Source organism: Neltuma alba, unplaced genomic scaffold (genome assembly GCF_004799145.2).
Source record: "Neltuma alba isolate B1F8T4 unplaced genomic scaffold, ASM479914v2 tig00011050_pilon, whole genome shotgun sequence".
In the NCBI taxonomy this organism is placed as follows: Eukaryota; Viridiplantae; Streptophyta; class Magnoliopsida; order Fabales; family Fabaceae; genus Neltuma; species Neltuma alba.
Genome location: NW_021635797.1, coordinates 91,903 through 118,830, shown reverse-complemented (window position 1 = coordinate 118,830; position 26,928 = coordinate 91,903). Strand labels below are relative to the sequence as shown.

The following is a 26,928-nucleotide window of genomic DNA, read 5'->3' as shown; positions in this document are numbered from 1 at the left end:
TCATTATAGCCACATACCCAATCTTTATAAGAATACTTATAACATAATATTGCTTAGGAATCTAACGATGTACATTATTAATGAAGAGGGTCAATGATTGATGAAAAAAGGAGAGAGTCAATATTTTATATAAATATGAGTAAAATATACCACCTGCCTTTTTATTTTACCTTAATTACATAAATATTCCTTCTATTTTAAAAACGTATATAAATTTTCCTCAAAATCAAAATATATATTGCACAAACCTCCCTTCCATATTTAAAATTCCATTTCCATCCACCCAAACCATTAATTAAGTTTGACTTTAAAATTATTTAGGCATAAATATTTTCAAAAAAAATGTTTTTTATAAAATCAAAAAATAATTCTAATACATATATTTGTAAAATTTCTAATATGTTATAAAATTTATTAATTTTGATTTAAATCTTAAAATTTTATAACTTAATTTTTATCACATTCATTAGAATTATTTACTTTTATTTCTTTTAAATTGTAAAACCATATTTCAAATAGATAGTTTTGTGTTATCATAAAATGATTTGTGTTTGAAAGACTTTAACTTTTAAACATATTTTTGTTACAAAAATTTATAAACATATTTAGTCAAGTATATATATATTATTAAAAAAATTAGTTAAATTTTTTATCGAGCCTTTTATATTTGCCTTAACGGAACGAAATTCTTGTAACTATAAAAAATAGAATTTAAGAATTTATTAGAATGAGGGGTAAAATAGTAAATAAATTTTATTTTAATATAATTTTTAGTTAAAAATAATGTTTTAAGAATCTTTTTATAATATTCTTAACGATATTAACTGATTGGACTAAACTGTATGTTTTTAAAATAGAAGGGAGGCCTATGTAATTGATGCAAACTAGAAGGATAGTTAGAATATTTTACTCTATAAATATAGATCAATCTGAATATTAAATTAATTCAAAAAATTATGGGATAGGGATGTATACAGATGAGCATAAAATTAAATTAATGATGATTAAAAATATAAAAGGATCATTAAGTGAAATAGTAATCATTTTTCCAACAATAATTTTTTATAATTTGCAGGGGAAAAAAACTAAAATAAAGAATGATCTTTTTTTTTTAAACAATAAAGAATGATCTTGAGGTTGAAAGAAAGAATGATCCATTATTACTTTTACAAAGAAAGTAGGGGAATTAAGGTGACGCTTGAATATGCAGGTTGTCATAAACGCGCACACGCATATATATAAGGGACTTTTTATTTGACCAAAAAAAATTTAAAGGACTTTTTAATTTGGACTTAAAGCGCAAAAGGTTTTCGCTTCTCTCACTAAATACGCTTCTTGAAATTTAAACTTGTATTCTATTCTTTATGAGGATAAGGCCGCTTATATCTTAGACAATAGCTTGTTGATATATATGTGTGTGTTATATATATATATAAAGGATTTTTTCTACTAAAACATAAGTATCCTCCTATTTTAGACAATTCTATTTGAGATACTGTTGAGCACTAGATGTAAACACATCTTCCAATTCGTTATGTTGTGAGAGACTATTTTTTTTTTTTTTTACTAAATCCAATTCTCATTAGTTATATAAGAGGCTTTTTTTTTGTAAACGTTATATGAGGGACTTTTTTTTTTTTTTGCTAAAGCATAAGTATCCTCCTATTAGAAGCAATTTCATTCGAGGCACCATCAAGTACTAAATGTGGGCACCTCTCCCAGCGAGAATTTGAATCTTAGCTCACTACGTTGTGGGAGACTAGCTCATTGTACTAGACCCAACTCCTGTTAGTTATACACGCGGGACTTGACGCGAAAGAAAGTTGCGTTATCACACGCGCGACACTTGTCTCGGAATATTGAGCCTTTGTTTCTGGGATTTTGAGATTTGAACAGTACTCTAATTCTAAATTGTATGGCAAATATTGGGCCAGTATAACCCCTCCAATCGGATTGGCCTTTTAATTCTATTTGTTTTTATTTTTCAAAAAGAAAGAGATACCATAAATTTTTTTTTTTTGCGTTTAAAAATTTCTTTGATTTCATTGAAGATCTACATTTTGAAAATATGTATTTAAATTAATATCATCTTTGAAATTTGATCTATATTTGACTTCATTTTGATTTTGGTTCTTAAAATTTGATCTCATTTTGGTTTGTTTAAAAATTTTCGGCTTCTTAAACCTTGTTCCATCAAGAACCAAATCACTTCTTTCAAATTTCAGATATCAAAACCAAAATAAGTTTAAATTTTAGGAATTAAAATGACATAATCCAAAGCATTTTATTAAACATTAGTTTTCTTAAAGTGATCTTCTTGTTTTTTTTTTTTTTGGTTGACAAAAGCTGAGAAAACTCAGGGAACCTAGTTAGTGACACTATGAAGCAGGTTGTTGTCCCTATCAGGTCCTCATCATACTGTCACTTGACTTCACTTGGTGGTGCCATCCAAATGCACTTTCGTCTGGTTTGCGTTCCGCTTAATCAGGCCAAGGCGTTCGCACACCTGTTTCCTTCCCTATAAACATGCTTGATTTTGACCATCCAATCTCTCTGCATCAGCTCCGAAATCTCCAAGATGATATTTTGGTATCCTGGTATTGTTTGATTTCGGTTAACCCCGTTCATTAGCAATTCTGAATCGCTTTCCACTTCTACCTTTCTGAACCCAAGTTCCCAACATAGCCTCATTCCTTCTAACATCCCCCATCCTTCAGCCGCTAACCTTCCGCACTCTTCTAGCTTTATGGAGAACCCTTTGAACCATTCACCTTCATCCCCTCGAATTACTCCTCCACATCCTGATAGATCTCTTGTACTTGTTCCGTCTGTGTTAAGTTTACACCAACCTTTCTCAGGTGATTGCCACTTAATAGATATGATTGCATTTTCTACATATCTCATTTGATCCCCATCCCTGTGTCTTCTATACGTATTTCGTTGCTCTTGCATGTTTTCCTCTGGTCTAATTGGCATCCTGAAATCCTCTGCGTGTAATTGTAGATTTCTCTATTTCCAGATTTGCCAACATCCCATCGTGAATAACTTCGACCAGGTTATGTCTTCTTCCTCTTTCCTCTTCTCATGATATTGTGAATTAACCAATCATCCCATCTTTGCCTAAAAAACTTTGTTTTCCTCTTTACAGGTATCAATCATTGCTAAATCATAGCAACATAGTTGCAGTCTCTTATGGCATGTATCAAGTCTTCTCTTGACTGGTTGCATAAAGGACAAAGGTCACTGCTACCATCCCATTTACTTGTTAAAGATTTTGTTGCTAGTCTTTAGTGTTTTCTCCACATGAAAACTCTTATTCGTTCTGGTACTTTCAACTTCCATATTGCTTTCCACAGTCCTCTCTCCCTCGTGTTTTCCTTCCTTTTCAACCATTTATAGATGCTTGCCGTAGTAAATTCCCCATTTATGGTTAGCTTCCATCTTGTTACCTTCCGTGCATCTCTACCTATATCAATCTCTTCTCTTGCATTATGCCTATTTATGGGGTATTCTGTTAGGTTTTCTTTGAAGGAGTCCTAATGTTTGATCATTTCTCTCTCCATAGTTGAGAGTCACCTGCTTTAGTGGTTATTGGTTGGCTGTCATCCTGTCCTCTGCCATACTTCCCTTGTAACAACCTAAACTGAAAGTGCTTGCAATTCCTTTTTCATCCTCCACAGCAGCTTAAACATGAATGCTTCATTCATTAGCTTTAAAGATTTGATATTCATAACCCCTTGTTCTTTCAGTTTACCCAGAGTTTCCCAATTTGGGGCATGCCAACATCGTTGATTCTCTTGGTCACCCCATATGAATCCTCTTTGGATTTTCTCTACTTTCTCAACAACCCCTCTTGGGAGTGTGTCATGTTGTAGCAGATACAGTGCCATTGAACTGGTAACAGATTTCACTAGTGTCATCCTCCCTGCCAAGGAAAGAGCTGCAGTTCGCCATCCACTCAATCTTCTTTTCACCCTCTCCACAATACTACTATATTTTTTCTTTTCTCTTCCATGGGAAAGTAATATTGGCGCTTAAATATCTCCCTAATTCTTCAACCTGTTTGAAGTTACGTCTCCTGCATATTTCCTTTTTTGTGCTTGTATTCACATTCGCCGAGAAGTAAATATGTGTTTTCTCCTGCCTCAGCAAATAGCACAAGGTCATCAGCAAACATCATATGGGTGATAAAAGGACCATTTTGACCCGTTCTAATTCCTTTCCATTTTTTCTCTCTTACTCTATCTAGAATCATATGTGTGATTTTTTCCATTCCAAGCACAAAAAGGTAAGGGGAAATGGGATCGCCTTTCCTAAGTCCCCTAGAAGGTTGAACGCTTCTAGCTTTTCTCCATGCCATAGGATTTTGTTGGGGTAGGAGACAAACAGCCCATAATTCTTTCAATCACCTCGTTTGGACACTTCAACTCCTTTAAGACATTCCCTATATATCTCCAATTTATTCTGTCATAGGCTTTCTCTAAGTCAATTTTGATAGCCATAAAGCATTTCTTTCCCCTTTTTCTTTCTCATTGAGTGAACCATTTCATTTACAATGATAATATTATCATGAATGTTCCTTCCAGGTACAAAACTCACTTGATCTGGAGAAACAACTTTGGTAATCGACCTCTTTAATCTCTTGACCAAGATTTTGGTTAAGCATTTATAGATGACATTACATAAAGAGATTGGTCTGAATTGACTAACCTTTTCTGGGTTATCCCCTTTAGCGATGAGTGATATGAGAGTGTGATTCAGTTTCTCGATTTCTTCTGCATCCTCCTGTATTTTGATTGCTTGAAGCTTTGCAAACGCTTTCTCTCACAATTTCCCAATTTTTCTAATAGAAAATGGCAGGAAATCCATCCTCCCCTGGTGCTTTCAATCCTCCAATTGAGAAAATGGCATCTTTGATTTCTGCATCATTAACCCTCCCTCTTAATTGTTGTCACTCCTCTTCTACTACTTCTGGCCAAGACTGTTTTATGTTAATCCATCCTCTATCCATCTCTTCCTCCATAAAGAGCTTTTTAAAGAAACTATTGATAACTTCGCCTTCTTTCTCCTTCCCTTCAGCCCATTTTCATCTTCATTTTTTAGCATTGTCACTCTGTTCTTCCTTCTCTTGATCGTGGTCTTAATATGATAGTAACTTGTGTTCCTATCTCCATCATTCACCCACATTATTCCAGCTTTCTGGTACCATAATATTTCTTCTCTTTGAAGAATCCGGTTTAGTTCTTCTATCAAGTCCCACTCCAAGTCCTCCAATCTCTGACTAAAATAATTCTGCTTGTTTCTTTGGATCCCATTGATTCTTCTTATCAACTCTCTCTCTCTTTTTTGTTGCTATATGACCAAAGATGTTGACATTCCAGTCTTTTAAATGTTTTTCTAAATCCTTTAACTCCAACCAAATGTCCTTGTTCCCAATCTATTTTTCCTTCAAGTTTCTCTTGAAGTTGTCATGTGTCAACCAAACAGCTTCAAATCTAAAAGGCCGAGCTTCCTGCTTTCCTTTCTTATTTAGCAGCTTGATGAATAGTGGATGATGATCTGAGTTGAGTCTTGGCCCCACCCTTACCGTGGCTTCATTATATTCATTTCTCCAACTACCATTACATAACGCACGATCTAGCTTTTTATACAGTCTGCAAGTAGGGTGTACAATAGGCCCCACCTAAGTGAATATGGGCCCCTCTGAAGCTAATTCTATAAAATAGCATTTGTTGATGTTGTCTTCAAACCTTCTACATTTACTTTCCTGTACTTGTCCACCACCTCTTTGTTCTGAACTGTTTCGTATGTCGTTGAAGTCCCCTGCTACCAGCCAAGGGTCCTTTGTCCTGTTTGCTATCCTTGAGAGATCTTCCCACATCTCTCTTCATTCTCCTTCTCTGGGACTTGCATAGATCGTAGTGAACAACTAGTTTCTACTTCCTACTTCTTACTCCTCCCACTTCACAGTGAATATACTGCTTTTTTGTTTCAATTATTGAGATTAAGACTTGTGGGTCATCCCAAAGGATCCATATTCCTCCAGACATTCCTACTACTTCCTTTATCACCCTATTTTGGAATCCCATTCTTTTTATGGCCTTATCAGCAAAATCACACACACCCGTGTTTCAACAAGAACCATTAATTTTGGCCTATACTTCCTTTTAAATTCTTTAACCATCTGTTCGAAAACACTTCTGGCAGTACCTCTAGCATTCCAAACTACTATCATTGGATAACTAAAAGGCAGCAAAGGAACCACTCACTATTATATCAACTTTAGAACAAGCGAGGTATTCATTAGACCCTTGCTGTTCTCAATCTCCATGTTGCCAACCTCTTCACCCCTGTTGTCTTGTATCTGGCATTCAATAATAGAAGGGTCCATCGGTTCATTTGTACTAGATGGGTCTGGTGGCGTTTTCATATCGACGTGCATCCTTCCATCATTGGTTTTGGACTGATCTTCATGAAGCTGGTCCTCTAGTATTTCCTCTAGGCCCAGTTCCTGGATTTTCCCTCCCTCACCCCTTGTCCCTTTGTTTGCCTACTGTAGTCTTGGACCCTTGGCCCATTTGCTGCTACACGTTGTGCTCACCATCCTTAGGACTATATCTTTCAATTCTCAAGCCCACATTATTCTCCTCTTCTTGGTCCACCTTAAAGCCCATATCCTTTCCCCTCTTATTCTCCACCTGTGTCTCATTAACTTTTTGTATTATTAATCCCTGCTTTTCCTGTTGCTTCTCCTGTTTGCCTATTCTTTTACTAGTTTCTGCTCTGACCTTCTCTCTTCCTTTTAATACTTTGCTCGCAGATTTCCTTTCCCCCTTGTGATGAGTTTCCTGGTATTTTTATCTTCTAACTCTCTCTCTCTTCCTCCTGGGTGTTTGAGATGTTCTACAGAGGGGTTCTACCTGCTATTTCTGTTTTCTCGAACCCCGCGTCTGCTTCTGATGACTTCAACATTGCAAATCTTGAGTTGACTCCTGTCTCCTTCCCTGTCCTTTTAGCCTTTTTTTTTTTTTACTGATTTTCTGTTTTTCCTCCTTGATCTCCTACCCTTCGTCCTCTCCTTGAATCTTGTACTATCATTTATCCTCCATAGGCATTCCCTAGTAATTTTTTCGACACCGGAGCTTTTGCCAATGACGCGCCCTTACTTCGACTATTTTCCTACTCTTTGGTGGTCTCTTTATTACTTGGTGGGCCATTTTGGTGTCGTCAAGTTGGGCAATGTTCTGATGCATAATCGAATTTGCCACAGGCAAAGCATATTAGATGAAGACCCTTATACTCCACCTTTAAGCAATTTCCATCCACTGTATATGTTGGAAGTAGGGGTTTGTGTAAATCCACCTCCACACACATTCTAGCATACATTGTTCTCCTTTTTGTTAATGTCATCTCATCAACTTTTATAGCTTTACAGGATTCTATTTCCCAGGTGATAAAAAAATTTATTATCATAATAATCTCCTAGGAGTCCTAGTAGCCTTAGCCATATCGCCTCTTTGTGTATCTTCTTAGCCCATGGATTGAAATTCTGCTTCCACGTTTTCACAGTGAGATAGTGGTTTTGAATCATCCATGGTCCTCCTTCCAAAGCAAAGTAGTAATCATCCAGCTCTTGAAAGGTTGCAATCATAGCCATTCCCAATATCTGAATGATCAACTTTCCTAGACTTTCCTCACATCATTGCACCTTCCTCTATAGTGGCATAAATCCAATCGTTCCACCTAGCAGTTTTATGATGAGTGAATTTTCCTATTCTTTGGCCAATCTTCGTTTCTCCTTCTCGACAAACTCAATGGCTATGCCCCCTTCCGATTCCTTGATGTTGATTCCTTTCTCCATTTCTTGTGGGTCTAGAGAAAGTAAACATCCATCCCAATATCTTTCTAGTCTCTTGGCTTCCTTGTTGGTTCTTCGTTTACGTTCCTTGGTTTCAGTACTTCCCTATAGGATAGTATTTTCTCAGTTCTATTTTCCACCATCTCCTCATTCGCATCCATCCATTCTTCAATCCTGGGTAGTAAAGATACTTCCCTTATGAAGCATCCATCCTTCCTTTGTAGCTTGCCTTTCCCAAAGTTTATCTCATATTTCCCCTTCCCTTCAGCTTCTTTAGGAGGTTTAGGATTCTCCTATTTTCCAATTCGTCTTGTGCGCTCGGTTCACTCTTATTTTCCCCTCTCATTCCCACTCCATCATCTATCGAACAATTAGGTGGAAGATTGTGGGGGTATATGTCCTCTGGTAACATGAAAAGCTCACACAGTATCAGAGTTTTTTTAAAGTGATCTTACACACAAACATACATGTTTAAATTCAAATCCAAAACCTTATTCAAAATAGGTCATGGGGACACTAGGATAGTTTGGCATTAGCAATGAGAGTCAAGTGGGAAGTCCAAAAACAAAACAAAAAATTGGGGTTGTTTGGGCCATGGCCCAAAAAACAAAGTTGCCCTTAAACTAGAGGTGGGAATCAAGGCCGGAGGGTCGGCCCTTCAAGGCTGGCGGGCTTAAAAGGGCCGGCTCTCCAAGACTGAAATTTTAAAAATACCCCAATATATTTTTTTATATTTTTTTTAAAAAATAAAAATAAACTAATGAAATTATTAAAAAAAGACATAAATATGAATAAAATTAAGTCACAAATATAAAATATCATCATATATAAATATCCATCAACATCCAAGAACATCTAAAACATACATTAACAAGATAACAACATCCAAAGTTTTATCTATAGTGTAATTGTGCAATAAATAAACACTATCATTAATCTTTTGAAACCTCATCATCACTATAATTAATTACTCTTCTTCATAAGTATGCTTTTCCTTTCGTAACAAAAATATCAAGTTTTTCTTCTTTATAGGAATTTTACTTTTAAATTTTACAATCTAGCTATTATTTTACTTTAATGTGAGAAACATTGTTGTTGAAACTCATGAATTTCTAATTCAAATTATAGAATCACAAGTTATATAAGTATAAAAATACTCTATTATCAAATATATATATATAGTTTAAAAATATCAACGCATATAATATAAATCAAATCATTATTAAAGTCCAAATTAACCCATTTTTTAAAAATTTAATTGGATAAATTATTGTCTAACACTAAATTTAATTTTAAAATGATAATAATAACTAATATTTAAAATATTATTAACAATGTAAAAAATTAATAATATTAAAATTATAAAAAAATTTAAAAACAAAAAAAATTATAAAAGAGCTTAAAAGGGCCGGCCCGTGGCCCTCCAGGGCCGGCCCTTTTAAGCCCTTGACCCTCCAAGACTTATTTCCCATTTGAAGGGAAAAATAAAAGCCCGGCCCTCATAATTTCAAGGCCTAAACGAGCCAGCCCGACGAGTTCAACCCGTTTTCCCGGCTCTACCTTAAACACATTATTACTGACAAAAGAACAGTTACTGCCACTGATAATAGATATCTTAGGTTCAACCAAGAAAAAAAATCATAATTTAAATTTTGTAGCTAAATATACCCCAAAAAAAATTCACAACTAAAAAATAATAATAATAAGGACATGTTTGGTATGTTGAGAAAGTGGACTGGAAGAGAACATAGGCATATAAATTAATCTTCAATATCCATGAAAAATGAAAGAGAATACTTAAAACTTTGTTTACCATGAAACCAGGAGAGTAATTGAAATCAATAAATATAAAAATATCTAAACATCTTTCCAACTCTAGGTTGCCCCTTTCTGGCTAGCCAAACATAGGGTAGGGGATTCGCCGAAAAGAGGGGATAAGAAAAAACACCTTGATGTTAACTAAAAGAGGTCAAAGATAAAATGGTACTAGAGAGATTCTATGTTCAAACTTCTCTTATGCACTTCAATTCTTCACTATTGAGGTTAACAAGAACCACCTTGTGGATGTTTTTTAATATACATAGCCTGATGGGCTCTAGAAATCAGATGATTTATATGAATGAATTCCTTGCACATCTCGTTAATGATGTATTACCTTCAATCCTTAATATAAAAACTAGTTGACTAATTTAAGTAAATTGAAAAAATTAGTTAAATTAGTTATTTATAATCGATAAATGTTCTCTTCCTTAATATACCCTTAATAATTATGTGTTAGCTAGAACCCGTAATATGTGCAACTACTACAAGAATCACTTTGAGAAAAAAAAAAAAAATAAATATAAGAGATAAGGTATGATGGGGTCTTATATTTAGGATTAAATTGAATGTTAAACTAATTCTTATATTAAGGACTGGAACTAATATAATTTAAGATTACATCCAGACCATTAAGATTAAATTTAGATGATAAGTTGAATATCTAAATTTAATCAGAGGATGCACATGTAGAAACACGTAATAAGGCAAGGGCTTCCCCAGCATGCATTTTCTGGGATACCCTAAGTTTCCTGTAATGTTCATAAGAGAAAGGAAGAAAGAGACGAGGATGATGATCAGAGTCCACAAGCTCCTCTGGCGCTTCTATATCTCCCTCCTTTGGTCCCAACAGGAATGAAGCTATTGAGATTCTCACACTAGCTTCCTTGCATTCTACTCTATGCTTCACTGTCCCGAACCTGCCATTACTCCATACCTACACACATTTGAGCTCGTGTTTTACAGAGAGTCTAAAATACAAGTTCTATTATTCACTTCATAATTTGTAAATGATAATATTTTCTTATACATACGTATATGAATTTAGATCCGCTCAAGTTGCAACCCCTCAATTTGTTTCAATTTTAAGTTATAGTTTGGGTCGATTGAACAGTTTAAACTTGTCATTTTTATAGACATTGTAGTTCAACATAAGAAAGAAACAAATATTATATTTCCCTGTTTTAAGGGGGGGGGACAATTTAAATTTTTAATCGAAATAACGTAGGAAAACGATATCGATGTTGCATCCTCCTAATTTAGGAAGGAAAGAACAGAGTAAACATTTAGATGAATCAACTGTTAAAAATTAAAAACCAGACAAATTGAGGGAATTTGCAAATTCCATGAGCATAGCGTTCGGGCAAGTTTACGAAAAATAGTCATACTTTCAATCATTTTAATTTGGAAAATCTTCTTCCATTAATAAAAAATTGTCAAGACCTAACAAATTTCAGAACTTGATGATGATTTAAGATTGAAAGCCAACAGATATTATAACTTACATGAGCAATATCACCAAGAACGGCAAAGAGGGTTCCTGGGCAAGGAGGCACATCCACAAAGGAACCAGACTTGTTCATGACTTGAAGGCCTCCCACATTTTCATCGTCTTGCAGAATGGTGAGGAAGCTTGAGTCTGTGTGGATCTGTACACCAGTTGACCCTATACTTTCTGGTGTGAAACTGTACTTGTTAATCCTAAACTGACATGGCCATCCCTTAAAATATTCAACTCCTTTCAATCCCAAACTCTCTGCCATCTTCTTTGATATATCCATCAACAACTCATGAATTGCTTTCCCATATGCTTCTATGACCTTCCTGCATCCCACACATCACAAACACATACATAGTTTGGACGACGACAACAACAACAAGCCTTATCTAACTAAATGAGGTCAACTACGTAAATATAATTTCATTAGATTCTATCAATAACTAACTAGTTAGATCTATTATACACTATGAGATCCTATTTCGGAACTTCCTTACAATGTCCTCATTAAATTCCCCTTATACCGTCCTTTCATAGGGCTTAAAGGCCATTTGTCAACACAAAAGTCACATAAGGCCATGCCAGTGACACTTATAACAAGCATTTTCTTTTCGGTGTGAATTTGGATGCAGCAAAAGGCAATAAGAATCCATCTCAACTGCCCATTTGCAACTTCACAAGACCACGCCAGCTTCATCCCAACTATCTATAAAATATTCCCAAGACCCGTTTTCATCAAAAAGCACACATCACCTTCGTGCAAACCACACATGATCTCTCTCTGAAGTGTGTTTGGTTTTTTTAGAATTTTTCTCACAGGCCTTGTAATTGGTGGTGTCCACTACCACTACATAGACACACACTGACATTTTTGCCCCCACTGTGGCTGCTTGCAACGAGACAAAGCTTTTCCTAAATTAATTGATGATATTATATATACAACTGTAAGGGAAAAGAGATAGATAGAAATTACGTTTGGTGCGGAGAGGCGTCTAATCGAGAGCAGAAAGATAGAACGGCGTGAGAAGAAGCCATGTCGTAGAGTCCCAAAGCCTCGTAGAGAGGATTCACCGCACTTGGAGCCATATAGCCACTTCCTGCAATTACTTGTTCAGTGTTTCGCATCTTGATCTCTACAGGAAGATCAAGTAGCGATCTCACCACTTTCTTCATCTCAGACATTAGGTTTGAATCTATCCCATGGTTCGTCACTCTGAAACATCCCCAATCTTCGCACGCCTCTCTCAGCCTCTTCATCTTCAGCTCTTGAGGATTATCTGCAGATTCTTGCAGATCGATCACTGGCACGTCGCTCATCTTTGCCACGACTTTTTCCCTCCTCCTCCCTGCCTGTTCCTGCTGTCGATTTCTTGTCCTGACCGAGAACAAAGCGCGATGATATGGAGGCCATAGGGGTCCCACCATATTACCAGTTTGGCCGATGCTTGTCAAATTTATTGGACACATGTTTTTTTTTTTTTGTCCTTTTTGGTTAATAGAGATTAGAAGGGCAGCAAGATCAAATCCCGGAACAGATACACAGTGTGGGGTGCGCGTAAGTGTGAAAGTCCTTTTTATGAGAAAAGGATGAGTGGGGTAAATAAAAAAAAATTTAAGAGACAGAAGATGATAAGAGACGCAAAAATTGTGCTCAAGACAATGTGAGAGAGACATTAGCTGTTAGAGTTAGGATGATAAGAGATGCAAAAATTGTGCCTAAGAGAATGTGAGAGAGGCATTGGCTGATATAGTTACTTATGTATGGAAAAAAAAATGTTGTTAATTTCAATTCAAAACTTATTATTTTTCAATTAAAATTTATTATTTCCTAATGAAATATTGTCATAATCTGAAATCAAGATAAAAGGGTTAACTTATATTTAATTTTATTGGTCCAAGTGACCATTAGATTGTGGGATCAAATTCTTTTCTACTTTCCTAAAAAATTTTCCCTCCTCTGGCCCAAAAAAAAAAAAAAATCCCTCTCACCTGCAAGGGCTTCGGTGAGGGGTTCAAAATTTTTTTAATTAAAACAAACAAAATGGAATTTTTGTCATTACCTTTGAATTTCAAAACTTAAATTTGGGTTTACATTTTCTTTGTCATTTTGAAATGTTATGAATATTATAATTTCAAAGTTCTTTATCTGAAATTTTTTCTTTGAAAAACTCTAGGTATTTTTTGCACCTAAAAAATTTTTATGGTGCTTGGTGATCCTAGTAGAATATTTTATGGATAAGTTTGTACCTTAATCTTATATTTATCAATTCCTAAACCTTGTTTCTGTACCTTGTCCTATGAGTTCTTTTTCTCCCAGTGGTAAAAGAAAGTTAGCTTATTTGCCATAAAGTTATACTACCTTAGATAATTAATTTACAAATATTAAAAAAATTAGTTAAATTAGTGATTCACTTATTTGTAATGAGTATGAGTTATATTCCTCAAAATATTCTTATTAATTATGTGTATTTTACTTGGTAGAAAACTTTTAACATGTATAATCATCATAAGAATTACTTATGGGCAAAAGATAAATATGAAAAACAAAGTAGATTAATATCTTATATTTATGATCAAATTAAATCTACTACTAACTCTTATATTAAAATTGGTAACAGTATTTTGCAAATTATCCTTATAAAAATTTGGCGGAATGAAAATCAAACTGATAAAAATTGATAGGAGTGGCAAAATGGAGCCGAGTAAGAAATATCTATATAAAACAAATTATTGGTATGCTTGAAAAACGCGAGGAAGCACTTCCTTACCTATGGCATGATAGAAATTGGAAATAATGAACACGAAAGTAATGAAAATGGACAGACATAAAAAAACCTCAACATTCCTAATCATAAGTGTCCACCAGGAATGAAAGTATCCAGCTGCAAGTTGGATCGAGCTCGTTTAGGAAAATTGTGAGGGACGGAATTTAAAATTTTGTTATTCAAATGGTAAGTGAGCCCATATAAGGGTTGGGCTTCGTAAAATGACCTTGTTTTTTTTCTAAAATTAACCCATTTAGGCCCATGGCTTGTGAAAGCTAGCCCTGCAGGACTGACCGTTTACGGAAGGCAACTTAACATGAAGGTATGGGGCCAGGATAGTCTTTTTAATTTGTAAAACTAATTTCCATCCAAACCGCGACGTCCCAATTTCCATTGTCTTTTGAATGTAATGAAAATCAAAGAAATTTAGCAGAGGGAGTTTAATCCCTATAGATTTGTTAGTGGTGTTTTATTAATCACTGATCATACACTCAAAGCCTCTGACTTTTTATAATGTTTTGAAAAAATGAAATTAGCAAAAGAAACCCCAAAGTAAAGTAAGACTCTCCTTTAATTTATAAAGCAAAACTAGACGGATCAATAAAATACTAAACAATAATTCATCTTACATCACCTTCATATTCTTTTAATTTTATATTACAAAATAACCCTACTCCGAACAAGTTTGGTTTTATAATGAATTTGGAAGTGTAAATTTGTTAGCAGTAATTATTTATTTCTTTGCTTAAAGAGATCAAAATGATTTATCTAGTTTAAAACTTGAGACGCCACAAAAACAAAAACCAAAATAACTAAACATGAAATTCTTCATTAAAAATAAACCATGAATGATGTTAAATATTTTTTTTTTCTGGGATGAGGTATGAGTATAAACCCAAAGTTTACACCCTCTATATCTCTATATATATATATATATATATATATATATAAATATATAAATATATATGCTAGGTATAAAATTCTTCGTCATAATCATCAAACTGAGAATGATTCTGAATACATATAACTTGATGGGCTCTAGAAATAAGATGATTTATACGGATGACTTCCCTGCAAATGTCTGTTGTGATTTAGACTACATCGAGGGCATTAAGAACTCATAATTAGATTATTTATTGATTTATTTTAAATCTAAATAATCCAAATTTAATCCGCGCGTAAGAAGGCGAGGGCTTCTCCGGCATGCATTTTCTGAGATACCCTAAGTTCCCTGTAATGTTCATAAGAGAACGGAAGAAAGAGACGAGGATGAAATCAGAGTCTACAAGCTCCTCTGGTGCTTCTATGTCTCCCTCCTTTGGTCCCAATAAAAATGAAGCTATTGACACTCTCACACTTGCTTCTTTGCACTCTACTCTATGCTTCACCATCCCGAACCTGCCATTACTCCATACCTACACACATTGAACTCGTGTTTTGCATACAGTTGTATTATTGATTTCATAATTTTGTAAATAATACAATTTGATTATGCATCATAAACACATGTATTTGGATATTCTAAAAGTTGCAATCTCCTCATTTTGTTTCCATTTTAAACTCTAGATTTTGAATCAGTCAGGAACATTTCTGCAAACCAAACAATAGTTTTACATAGCAAAAGCAAGTTTTCTAAAACAGAGTAGCCAAACATATGTTTCACATTTTATATTCATCAATTTATAAAAATTTACCTAACTTAAATATGAAAGAAATGAATATTATTGCATTCTCCTTGGGAAGGAAAAAGTAACATAGTTCATCAATTCCTGTAAGTTATACCCCTTCCGTTCTTAATATAGGACCTAATTAAAAGGTTGATCTTAGTTCTAAATATAGGACATATTTCTTATTTTACCAATTTTTTCCTAATTATCCCAATTAAATAATTAATACCACAATAATACTTATTATTCATTAATAAACACCTATATATTTTATAAAATGAGTGAGTATTTATTACTCATTAATTCCACACATGCATCACAATATCAATTCTACCGTTATATATTTTTAATAAAATAATTTAAAACATTTTTTGAAGTGTCAGTTTTTTAAAGAGTTTTAACTAAGGGTGTTTTGAAAAACATATTCCTTATTTATGATTATTACCTACTTAACTAACTTTTTTAATTTAATCAAAGTAGTTAAATAGGTCATATACTAAGGACGGGAGGAGTATTACCTATGATTCTTTTTATAAGATCCAAATAATTAATTATGTACGTAGTTTAGAAAGGAAAATTTTAAAATCTCAAATCAGAATGACTACAAAAAAATATTATTATTTGCTTTTCAAATATTGTCAATTGTTATTAAAGTATAGTAAACAAAACTGATTTGAAATTTTGAAATTTAAAGGTATTTTTTGGAATTCTCCCTTTAAGAAACTATTGAAATTAGTTAAAAACAATAAATATGTAAGAATTTTTTTTTAAAATATGCCTTTATTTATAAGAGAGTAAGCATGAGAGAGAGAGAAATGGTGAGAAAAATATTTTAAAAAATATATAAGATAAAAATACATTTAATATTCAGACAACTCGTAACTGGCTCTTATAAAATAGACCAGAGGGAGTATCATTCTTTTGAGTGTTAACTTTTTCGCGGAACAAAATCATCTATCAAAGTTTTACAATCGAACAACTATATCGTACATTTCAATCTCTAGTTGACAATGATTTAATATTGAAGGCCAAGAAATATTAGAACTTACATGAGCAATATCACCAAGAATGGCAAAGAGACTTCCTGGGCAAGGAAGCACATCCACAAAGGAACCAGACTTGCTCATGACTTGAAGGCCTCCAACATTTTCGTCATCTTGCAGAATAGTGAGGAAGCTTGAGTCTGTGTGCATCTGTACGCCAGTTGACCCTATACTTCCGGTGTGAAACTGTACTTGTTAATCCTAAATTGACACGGCCATCCTTTAAAATATTCAACTCCTTTCAATCCCAAACTCTCTGCCATCTTCTCTGATATATCCATCATCAAGCCCTGAATTGCTTTCCCATATGCCTCTATCACTTTCCTGCTTACCACATTTACAGGCAAGGTAAAAACTGAATTGTTTGATTAAACTAATCGAGACAGTATTTCAGAGATCAGTGATCCAATCATAGTTAAATCAAGTCAACCCAATCATGATTATGAGAATATATTTTAATTAAAAATATACAAAATATTCATGTATAATTCTAAAAATTAATATTTAAATAGAAAGACATTAATCTACAAGGAAATAGAACATCTATATGCTACGGATAATAAACCTGTGTTGTTTAGCCTTAGTAGGAGAAGGCCAAAAAAAAAAAAAAATTCAATATAACCCAATCGATTCATCAAAGTTCTTAACTGGATCGGTCAGCTGAACTGATTTATCAGTTTCATTGATTTGACTGGCCACTCAGATTGAGTTTTATAATAGCATGGTTAATACAATGAATAAGTGTAAGAAAAAGAGATAGAGAGAGAGAATTACGTTTGGTGGGGAGAGGAATGTAATGGAGAACAGAAAGCCTGGACAGCTTGAGAAGAAGCAATGTCATAGAGTCCAAAACCTTCATAAAGAGGATTGGCTGCACTTGGAGGCATATACCCACTTCCTGCAATAACATCACTATTTCGCACCTTAATCTCCAGAGGAAGATCAAGCAAAGATCTCACCACCTTCTTCATCTCTCCCATCAGCCTCCAATCAATACCATGGTTCTTCAATCTGAACATCCCCACTCTTCACATGCCTCTCTCAGCTTCTTCTTCAGTTCTTGAGGATTCTCTGCAGATCTTGCAGATCAATCACTGGGATGTTGTTGTTGTTGTTGGTTGCCGCCATGCCTTCTCCTCCTCCTCCTTCTTCTTCGCCTGTGGTTTTTTTCTTCATGAACACTCACCTTGGTTACCTCCCTCTGCTTTTATCCCCATCTTTTCTTGCCTAACACATCGTTTCTGGGGATCTTTCTGATGAATTTCTTCATAGCTTTGTCCTGTTCTTGAACCGTTTTTCTCTTACCTCTATGTTTTTTCTGGGTCCCACCATGGTTCCATTTAACTGAATCACATGAGTTCAAAAGGTTTGTTGAAACTAATTTAGCTTCTTCTCCCCCCCCCCCGCCCCAAAAAAAAATTTTAGGCCAACATTATTCCAAAACTACTCTTTAATTTTTTTTGTCATTACAATTTTCTCTTTCTTCATCGATATTGTTGAACCAAATTATTAAGTCTTAATCGTAAGGGTTATTTTTGAAAAATATAGGTCAAGTTCATTAAATTTATTATGTCAAGTTTTTCAACCACACATGGTTGTATGTCATATTTTTTCACATGAGTTTATAATTAAATGATAATATTTTAAAAATAGAACATATAGTCATACGTGATTGTAAAACATAACATAATGAATTTATTTGACAAAGAAACGTAGGAAGTACAAGTATTGAGACCATCTTTTTTCTTGTGCCCTTGTACTGGTTCCAGACACGGGGTTTATATAAAGTGCAGATTGACTAATAGTTTATCAGTATCACTCTTCTAGTCTTTAATATAAGACTTATTTAACAATTTATTAGATTAAGAAAGTTAGATAAGTTAGTTAATTATAAAAAATATGATATGTTTTTCTTAAACACTGTAATCATCTTTTTAATACCCTCTCTCATTCTTTTACTTGATTATGATTAAGGGAGTATCAATATGAGTAATTTAGAAAAAAAACTAATAAATATGAGAAATATGTCTTATATTTAGAATCAAAATCAACTCAGTAATTAAGTCCTATATCAAAAACTAGAGGAGTACTATTTTTCCAAAAGCTTTACTATTTTTTGTTTTGATGACAATGAACGATAACGAATTAAGAAGCCATGAAGGTTATGCTATAGTATGTTCGGTGTAACGGAAATGCCTGACTCATCCTCCTTTCTTATACTTCCTCTGGTTCTTAATATAAGAATTAAATAACTAATATAAATATTAAAAAATTAACCAAATTTGTTATTTGTAACACATATGTTGATTTTTCTATAATATTCTTTTTAATCATATGCATTATAATTATCTATTGATGAAAATTTTTATAATATGTATAATCATTAGAGATATTTTGATGAAAATTATAAATTTGATAGGCTAAGTGAATTGATATTTTATATTGAGAATCAAAATAAACTCATTTGTCTATTCATATATTTAGAACTAGAGGCGTAGTATTTTTAATAGCCTCTTTCCCTTTCTTTTAATTTTTCTCACTAATACCAAAAAATTGTAATGGACATTTTACACCAATTGTGGTGGGAAGGATGTAAAAACTCAATAGTATTTTCTTTTTGGGGATAAAAACTCTATACATTTTCATATGAGATTGTTGACTTTCTACACTGATTCTATATTAACAACTGTTATAGAAAAGACCTTTTATACCCTTCAAACAAGCAAACTAATAATTATTTAAGTTATTGAAAAATTTACCCTTTTCTAACTAGTGACAATTACAACCGGTGTAGGAAGTGAAGAAATATTTTGTTATCCTTTAACTTTTTTTACATCAATTAAAAATAATCGGTGTTGGAAATCCTTTTTCAGTATCAACGGAATTTATACCAATTACGAAACCACGGTAAAAATCCTCTTGTTAACCTTTTTGAAAAGGCATTTGTTGCATTAGTGTCTACTCCTTCGCAAAAATGGATGAATTTTAGGAAGAAAAAAAATCACTTAGCTTTTTCTCCCTTATCACCATATAAAAAACGCCTGGCTTATTTTGAATAAATTAATGTCAATCATTTACCATGTTTTTGGTAGGCATCATTTAACCATTGTTGATTACGTACGAAGAAATTTGATTGTATGGATTAGGGATCCAAATAAACTAATAAAAGAGAAAAATAGAGAAAGTGAATATTAAGAAAGTGTACATTGGATTCTACTACATAACTTAATAAAAAGAAGTTGTGTATCTAAATTGCATTATTGAATGCAAATGATAGGCATCGTCTTATTGAAAACCATCTTGTCTGAAATACTGTCAAGTATTAAATGTAGATGCTTTCTCTCAACAAGAATTTGAATCTTGGTTTGTCAAGTTATGAGAGAGACTAACCATTTTTACTAAACCCAACCCCTCATTGGTTAGGATTCAAGATTTGAATGGGCGTGTAGGAGGGCTAGGGCTTCACCGCACGCATGTTCTTAGATAATCTGAGCTTCTTGTAATATTCATAAGCAAATGGAAGAAAGAGAGGAGGGCGATCAACAGAATCCAGCAATTCTTGGGGTGCTTGTATTTCTTCTTCCTTTGGCCCCAGTAGAAATGAAGCTATTGAAACCCTAACACTCGCCTCCTTACATTCTACTCTATGCTTCACGGACCCAAACCTTCCATTGCTCCATACCTTTATCATGTTACAAATTAAACTTTCAAGCTCATCAAAATTGTATCAGCCAGTAAACTAACTAATCAGTTTGGTCTAATAACATGCACAAACATACAAAATGTTCAATCTATATATATAATATGTGAAGTACCGATAGATTTTATTTTGTGGTAATTAAGGAGGCGGAACAATTTGTGGGGACCCCGCACAGAACCTCTCCTATGCCTTGCCCTGCTCTTAGCATCCTCTTCCTTAATCCTCGTCCTTCATTTTATCTACATCCTATTTTATAACCCATTCTTACTTTTTAAATACTCATAGTTCAGATTTCACATAATGCACAAAATATTAAATTGGACTAGTTACAAATTCAGTCATCAGATGGTGCGTGATGACCTTATGTGATTTTCTTTTTCTATAATTGATAATAAAAAATTAAAATTTGTCTTAAAATACCACTTAATAAAGCTTCAAATTAAGAAAAACAAACATCTAATTCATAAGATTGATTTCTGAAAATATAAGATATTGCAACTTATATTAATTTTCTTTTAAAAATGAGATATAGCAATTTGTATTAATCTTCTTATTAAAAAATAAGATACTGCAATTTATACCAGATTGATCTTGCAGTGTTAAGTGTGTGTTGTTAGGCATAGATGAAATATAGGATGAGGATTAAAGAAGAGGATGATAAGAGGAGAGGAAGACATATGAGAGGCTCCGTGCCCCCCGGGGGGACCCATGGTGGCTTCAATTTTAGGGATCAGCATAATAATGAAAGACAATCTACCATTAATTTAAAGAGATGACTAGTGTATAGAGTTGGGGTAGCCAAGAGAATATGCTAAAATGGACGTATGATCATAAGAAAAGATAAGATTCATAATGAATATATAGGATGAAGAATTTGTGTGACAACTATTAAAGAGAAAAAAGAGGTGAGATGATTTGGGCATATACAACATTACAAACAGGGCCATTAGAAGTGTCAGGGAAATTGATAGATTAGACAATATAGAGTTTGAACTGTTAACGATTTATCCAAAATTTTAATTGTTACAAAACATAATAGTGCCGCATGATCTTAGCTCATCTGACCTAGTGAGATAAGACTTATTAGTGGTTTTTAATTATAAAATTCCAGTTAATTCTAGTTTCAATATATACTTTTTTCAACACGAGTCTTAGATAATTAAATTCATTAATAAATACGTTATTCTGAATATAAACTACAAAAATGAACAAGTCAGCTGAATTGAGTTTAAAAACCAAGTATTGTACAATTTGATTTGCTTGATTAGGGTTTAATTAAGAGGAAGCTAAAGAACTTACATGGGCAATATCACCAAGAATGGCGAGGAAGCTGCCAGGGCAGGGAGGGACATCCACAAAGGAACCAGACTTGCTCATGACTTGAAGGCCTCCAACCTGTTCATCATCTTGCAGAATGGTGAGGAAGGCACAATCTGTGTGGATCTGTACACCTGAGAACCCCACAGTTTGTGGTGTGAAGCTGTACTTGTTGATCCTGAACTGGCATGCCCATCCCTTGAAATAATGTTCACATCTTCCTTCTTCTAACCCCAAGCTCTCTCCCATCTTCTCTGCTATCTCCATCAACACCTCATTCACTGCTTTCCCATACGTCTCTACCACTTTCCTACATACTTCATTATTCAGATCCACGTATTTCATCTCGTGTTTATAATTAAACATATGTCTCCATCACTTCCCATATGTCTCAATTAATATTCATATTTTAATTAATAATTATTAAGATCCACACAAAAATGTAAAATGTTTTCCACATGAGAAATAGAAGGGGAGAAGAAAGGCGACGGTTTGAAAGAGTGATTCAAGGGTCGATTAATATAATTGTATATAATTTAGTTAAACTTGAAAAAATAATATTTAAAAAATAGGAAAATGATTAATTCACAATAAATGAAACACTACTCATGTACAGATATACTATATATATAAACAAAAAAATATTAAAGCACAAATATAATGCTTTTGCTGTTTCTTTTTAACTCAAAATAATGTCATTTCAAACTCAATGAGAAGAGAAAAACTATACTTTAAAGTACTTTCTTCAATCCTAAATATAGGATAATGACAAGGGGCTTACTTTAATCCCGAACATAAAACTTTAATCCACTTTGTATGTTTTTCAAATTTATGAATTTTTTTTTGGAGGTATCCTTATTTATTGTGTAACATCCTTATTTTAATCCAGTATTTAATTAAATTTATAAATAAATATATTTTAGTATTAAGTTTAAAAAAAAAAAGAAGTTAGATATAGGCAAATTATTATTATTATTATTTTAATAATGTTTTTGTATGTGATTGTGTGTGTGTGGATGATATTCTAGAAAATTAAACCATGGTATAGAAGTCCCACATCGACTAATTTTTAGAGTGAAGGAGTTTGAGGAGCCTATATATAGGAGCTAGTGGGTGGAGCTTGGAGTAAGTAAATAATTTTCGCACATATCTGAGGTAGTCTCAGAAAAGTGCTAGTTTTGATTTTATTAACCGTTGGATCGGACTGAAATTTGGTCAGTCCATTTGGGACATCCAAATCGTTAATTTCAACGGTTGGATCACCCTTTTGATCTTCGAGTTACAAGTTATTAAGTACATTTTTAACTTATATCTTTTGGATTTAGCAGATAGAGTTCTGAATAGTAAATTAGCATTTTAAAGTTTATTCACCGTTAGATTGAGCTATAATTTGGAGGATAGTATTATGATGGATAGGAAATTAAATTCAACGGTTAGATTATAGGTTTAACTTCTGTAGTGAGAATAACTTGGTTCGTACTAAGTCTATTTGTCTAAATCTTTCAAAGATGGAATATAAGTTATAAATTTATAGTTTGTCTATTTCCATTATGAATTTGATGATTCTAATGAAATAATCTAATAATTAAAGGATATTTAAGTAAGAAAATTTAGAAATTGAGTCTAAATCACACATATATATATGTTCTCATTCTAAACCTTAGAGAAATGTCTTTTAGGCTAGAGTTCTGAGTAAAATTAAAGCTTTTAGAGAAGGAGTTAGAGGCTAGAATTTTGTGAGTAGCCTACTCAATTACTATAGAGATAATATTTTAATTTTTTTTGTAGATATAAACTCTATTGTGGCATTTTCGAGGTTGGACTCTGGTTGTAGTTGACTGATAGCTAGGAGACCAGGTAACTAAATTTCTATCTGTTGCATGCTCTATATGAAGTTGGTGAGTGGTTTTATAACTAATTCTATAAAAGTATATTACGTTTTGTATGAACTGTCTTGTGGGATGCTATTTTAAAAAGGATTGACATAGTTTGTATTGCAAGAAATTGGTGATCATGATTATAATATGTTATTATGAAATTCTGTTGATTATGCATATAAATGTGTCATTTTGAACCCTGTGCATCTATTTTGGGTGGGGAAAGGAGATAATTGGAGTTATTGAGATTCATATACTTGCCACGTGGTATTAGCCTCCATACGGAGCTCTATGGTTGGCTGCTATTATTGTCCCACTAGTTCTTCGAGGGACTGCGACACCCCACTAGTTCTTCGAGGGGGGACCCATGGTCCACCGAGTGCTCTGTGGTCTTTGGCCGGTCCACATCATTCGTGTGGTGAGCTTGTTAGAGTTGCCAGTCAAATGGAAAGATTAGCCCATGGGTCCAGTCGGCGGAAATAAGGAGGATATAAGGATGGATTTGGGTTCAGGAATTGCATATGACATGAGATATTCATTGATATTTATATCTTTTAAATATATGACAAGTATGTTATCCCTTTTGAAATGTATCCATTGCATGAGAGTGGTGGAAATATTTGTCTTGTATGATTATTGTGAGTTTAAATGTTAAATAAATGTTTATCAAATATTATTAACTCTGTGTATCCCACCTGACACCTCGCTAGCCCATGCTAGGGTGTGGGATAGGTAGGAATTTAGTTACTGAGACGTTGTCTCACTCCTGTTGCTTTACCATTTTCAGGAAACAATACGTTAGCGGGACCTTCGGGGAAGACTCCTGAGGCTCAATAACTGTAGCTGACAGTGTAGAGCTTCTGGACTTTATTTTATGTAATCTTTTCGTATATTGCCACACATCAGGACTGCATTCATTTGGAACTTATTTTACCTCCTTATATTTTCATGTCGTTTGACTTAGTGGATGTATTATACTTTCTATCTTTGGTTTATTTTGTCTGGACATTGGACTAGAGTGCTGGTAGTGGGCCTGAGGCCCTTAAATTGCACGTGATTGAATTACTGTGGATCCACGATGTGATAATGGCAATTTTAGCAAGTTTAGTTGTTGCTAGTGTTGACTAAGATAGTCAAGTCTAAACTGCTATTATAATTTATCATTCAAAGGTGTATTGTTTTATAACCATGTTTGCCATGATTACAAATATAGGTTATTCTTTTTCTAACCATGATAGTCTTAATTAAGGTCGAATGTTTTTCTATCATGGTTAGCCCTTTAATGATGTGATTGCTCTTAAATAACCATGATAGGGTATGTTTACTAGTTTTAATCTTTTCTATCATGGTTAGTTCTGGTTAGTAAGTGATGATGTTACATATTGCACATATTAAGAGGATTTTAATCAAGTCAGCATATGATTAAAGAGAGTATTTAAGAAAAACTAACACAAATTTGTTACAAATGATTAATAATTGCCTAATTTACTTAATACCTGTATATTAATTATTTCACTCTTATATTAAAGATTAAAGTTAAGGGGCCTCTCCTCTTCCTTTGCTAACCATTACATCAATATTTCAATGGTTCATATTTTAATTTCTTTAAAATTATTATTGAAATATTAAATTATTAAAATAAATAGATAATAAAATACAAATTACTAAAACTTAATTTCAACAATTTACAAATGCACTAGAGACTTTTAAAAAAAATTTATAAATAAAGTTTTTTTAAAAATAAAACCTAAATTGTTGGAATTTGTCTATGTAACAGTCAGAAAAAGAAGAAAAGAGAAGAGAGGACAGCCCTCTCCAAGTCCAACTTAATCAATTTGTTCAAAACTTTTAACCAATCAGGGACTCGTTCAGTAGTCTGACCAACCAATTGACCCGAGTTGAGTTTTAATACTCAGAAAAGAAAATGTAAACTAACCTTTGGTGGGGTGAGGCATCTAATTGAGAACAGAAAGCCTGGATAGCTTGAGAAGAAGCCATGTCGTAAAGTCCTAAGCCTTCATAAAGAGGATTGGCTGCACTTGGAGGCATATACCCACTTCCTGCAATAACATCACTATTTCGCATCTTAATCTCCAGAGGAAGATCAAGCAAAGATCTCACCACCTTCTTCATCTCCGCCATTAAACTTGAACTCACACCATGGGTCTTCACTCTGAAACATCCCCATTCCTCACACGCCTCTCTCAGCTTCTTCTTCACTTCCTGTGGCTTTTCTGCAGATTCTTCCAGATCAATCACTGGGATGTTGCAGATAGCCATGGCTTTTTTCTTTCTTTCTTTCTTTCTTCTTCCTCCTCTTGCTTCTGCCTTCTATATATGCCGAAATGATCTTTCCAGGTAGAGTTATAGTGGGATGGATCGAAGATGGACGGATCTGAGACTTAATTACATGACCCTCGTGGCGTTTTTTGATTCGTCGGTTTTCAGCTTCCAGTCAATGGATGGTATTTCATTGTTGTAAGCCAAATAAAGTGGAAGTAACACAGAGGAACAAGTAACTACTGGTTTTTAGAGGATAATTTCTAGACGCCCTTGTGGAACGTGGAAGACTTTATTTGAGTAGAAATTATTTTTTAATAAGAAAATTATTTGGAAAAATAAAATTAGTTAATAATGATTGATCAATTTATTTAAATAGTCATATTTTAATATGTAATAAACAAATCAATCATTTTAGTAGGAGAAAAATGAGATTTGAAGATCTTGTACAAGAGTACTATAATATCTTTGTCTCACATGTTTAGTGTTTATAATTAATACATAATAATAGAGGTATATAACAAATTATTAGATGTTGGACTCTCCAGTAAATTATATGAATATTAATTGAGTATAAAGATTTTGATTATTCATATATCTAGAGGTTTCAAAGTTTATGCCAATTCCTCTTCCAAAAATTATTTTTAACATTTATAGTTAAAATTTTCTTTTCATCTGTTTTTCATGAAGTAAAATGATATCAATATAAAAAAGTCAATTATCACACTAATTTTCTCCCTTAACTTCCGCGATTAAAACCATGTAGATTAGCTTTGGCAGTTTTTCTCTCCTTCCCTTGGGACCTGGAGTCCCTTTCTCTTATCACCACAAAACAAATTTAATATTGAACTAACACTATTACAACAGATATTTTTTACTTCTGTTCTGGAGAACTTTTATTTTTATCTCTGTTTTGGGGATATAAAACGAAAGGACACTATAATTAAATCTTTTTGGGCTAACTACAATTTTATGACTTTGATGTGTCGACCATTGAATTGGAAGTACAATATAAAAAATAATTAAGAGGTTCAATTCTAGTTCCTTCATGAAATATGGCAAGCATTATGAATCAGAAAAATGAATTCTATTGGAGAACCAAATG

At 33.4% G+C, this 26,928-nt stretch overlaps 2 protein-coding genes across 2 annotated transcripts; both read right to left on the bottom strand.

Annotated features, from left to right (window-relative positions):
• Positions 1-10,241: 10,241 nt before the first annotated feature.
• LOC114760918 (2-oxoglutarate-dependent dioxygenase DAO-like) lies at positions 10,242-12,514 on the bottom strand. The gene is made up of 3 exons (XM_028950226.1): positions 12,148-12,514; positions 11,182-11,500; positions 10,242-10,613 (listed from the first exon to the last, which is right to left on the bottom strand). The coding sequence occupies exons 1-3, from the start codon at positions 12,489-12,491 to the stop codon at positions 10,347-10,349; spliced, it is 930 nt and encodes a 309-aa protein (XP_028806059.1). The 5' UTR covers positions 12,492-12,514; the 3' UTR covers positions 10,242-10,346.
• A 2,592-nt stretch (positions 12,515-15,106) lies between these two features.
• LOC114760922 (2-oxoglutarate-dependent dioxygenase DAO-like) lies at positions 15,107-25,823 on the bottom strand. The gene is given in 5 exon segments (XM_028950231.1): positions 15,107-15,211; positions 15,214-15,354; positions 16,656-16,822; positions 16,825-16,973; positions 25,480-25,823. Coding segments are annotated over 5 exon segments (906 nt in total).
• Between the last annotated feature and the right edge of the window lie 1,105 nt (positions 25,824-26,928).

Excerpts from the sequence above, each read along its gene's own strand:
- LOC114760918 (XM_028950226.1), bottom strand. The coding sequence starts at position 12,491 with ATGAGCGACGTGCCAGTGATCGATCTGCAAGAATCTGCAGATAATCCT. Across the intron at positions 11,501-12,147 it reads GACGCCTCTCCGCACCAAAC|GAAGGTCATAGAAGCATATG; the intron begins GTAATTTCTATC and ends TGTGGGATGCAG. Across the intron at positions 10,614-11,181 it reads TTCTTGGTGATATTGCTCAT|GTATGGAGTAATGGCAGGTT; the intron begins GTAAGTTATAAT and ends AAATGTGTGTAG.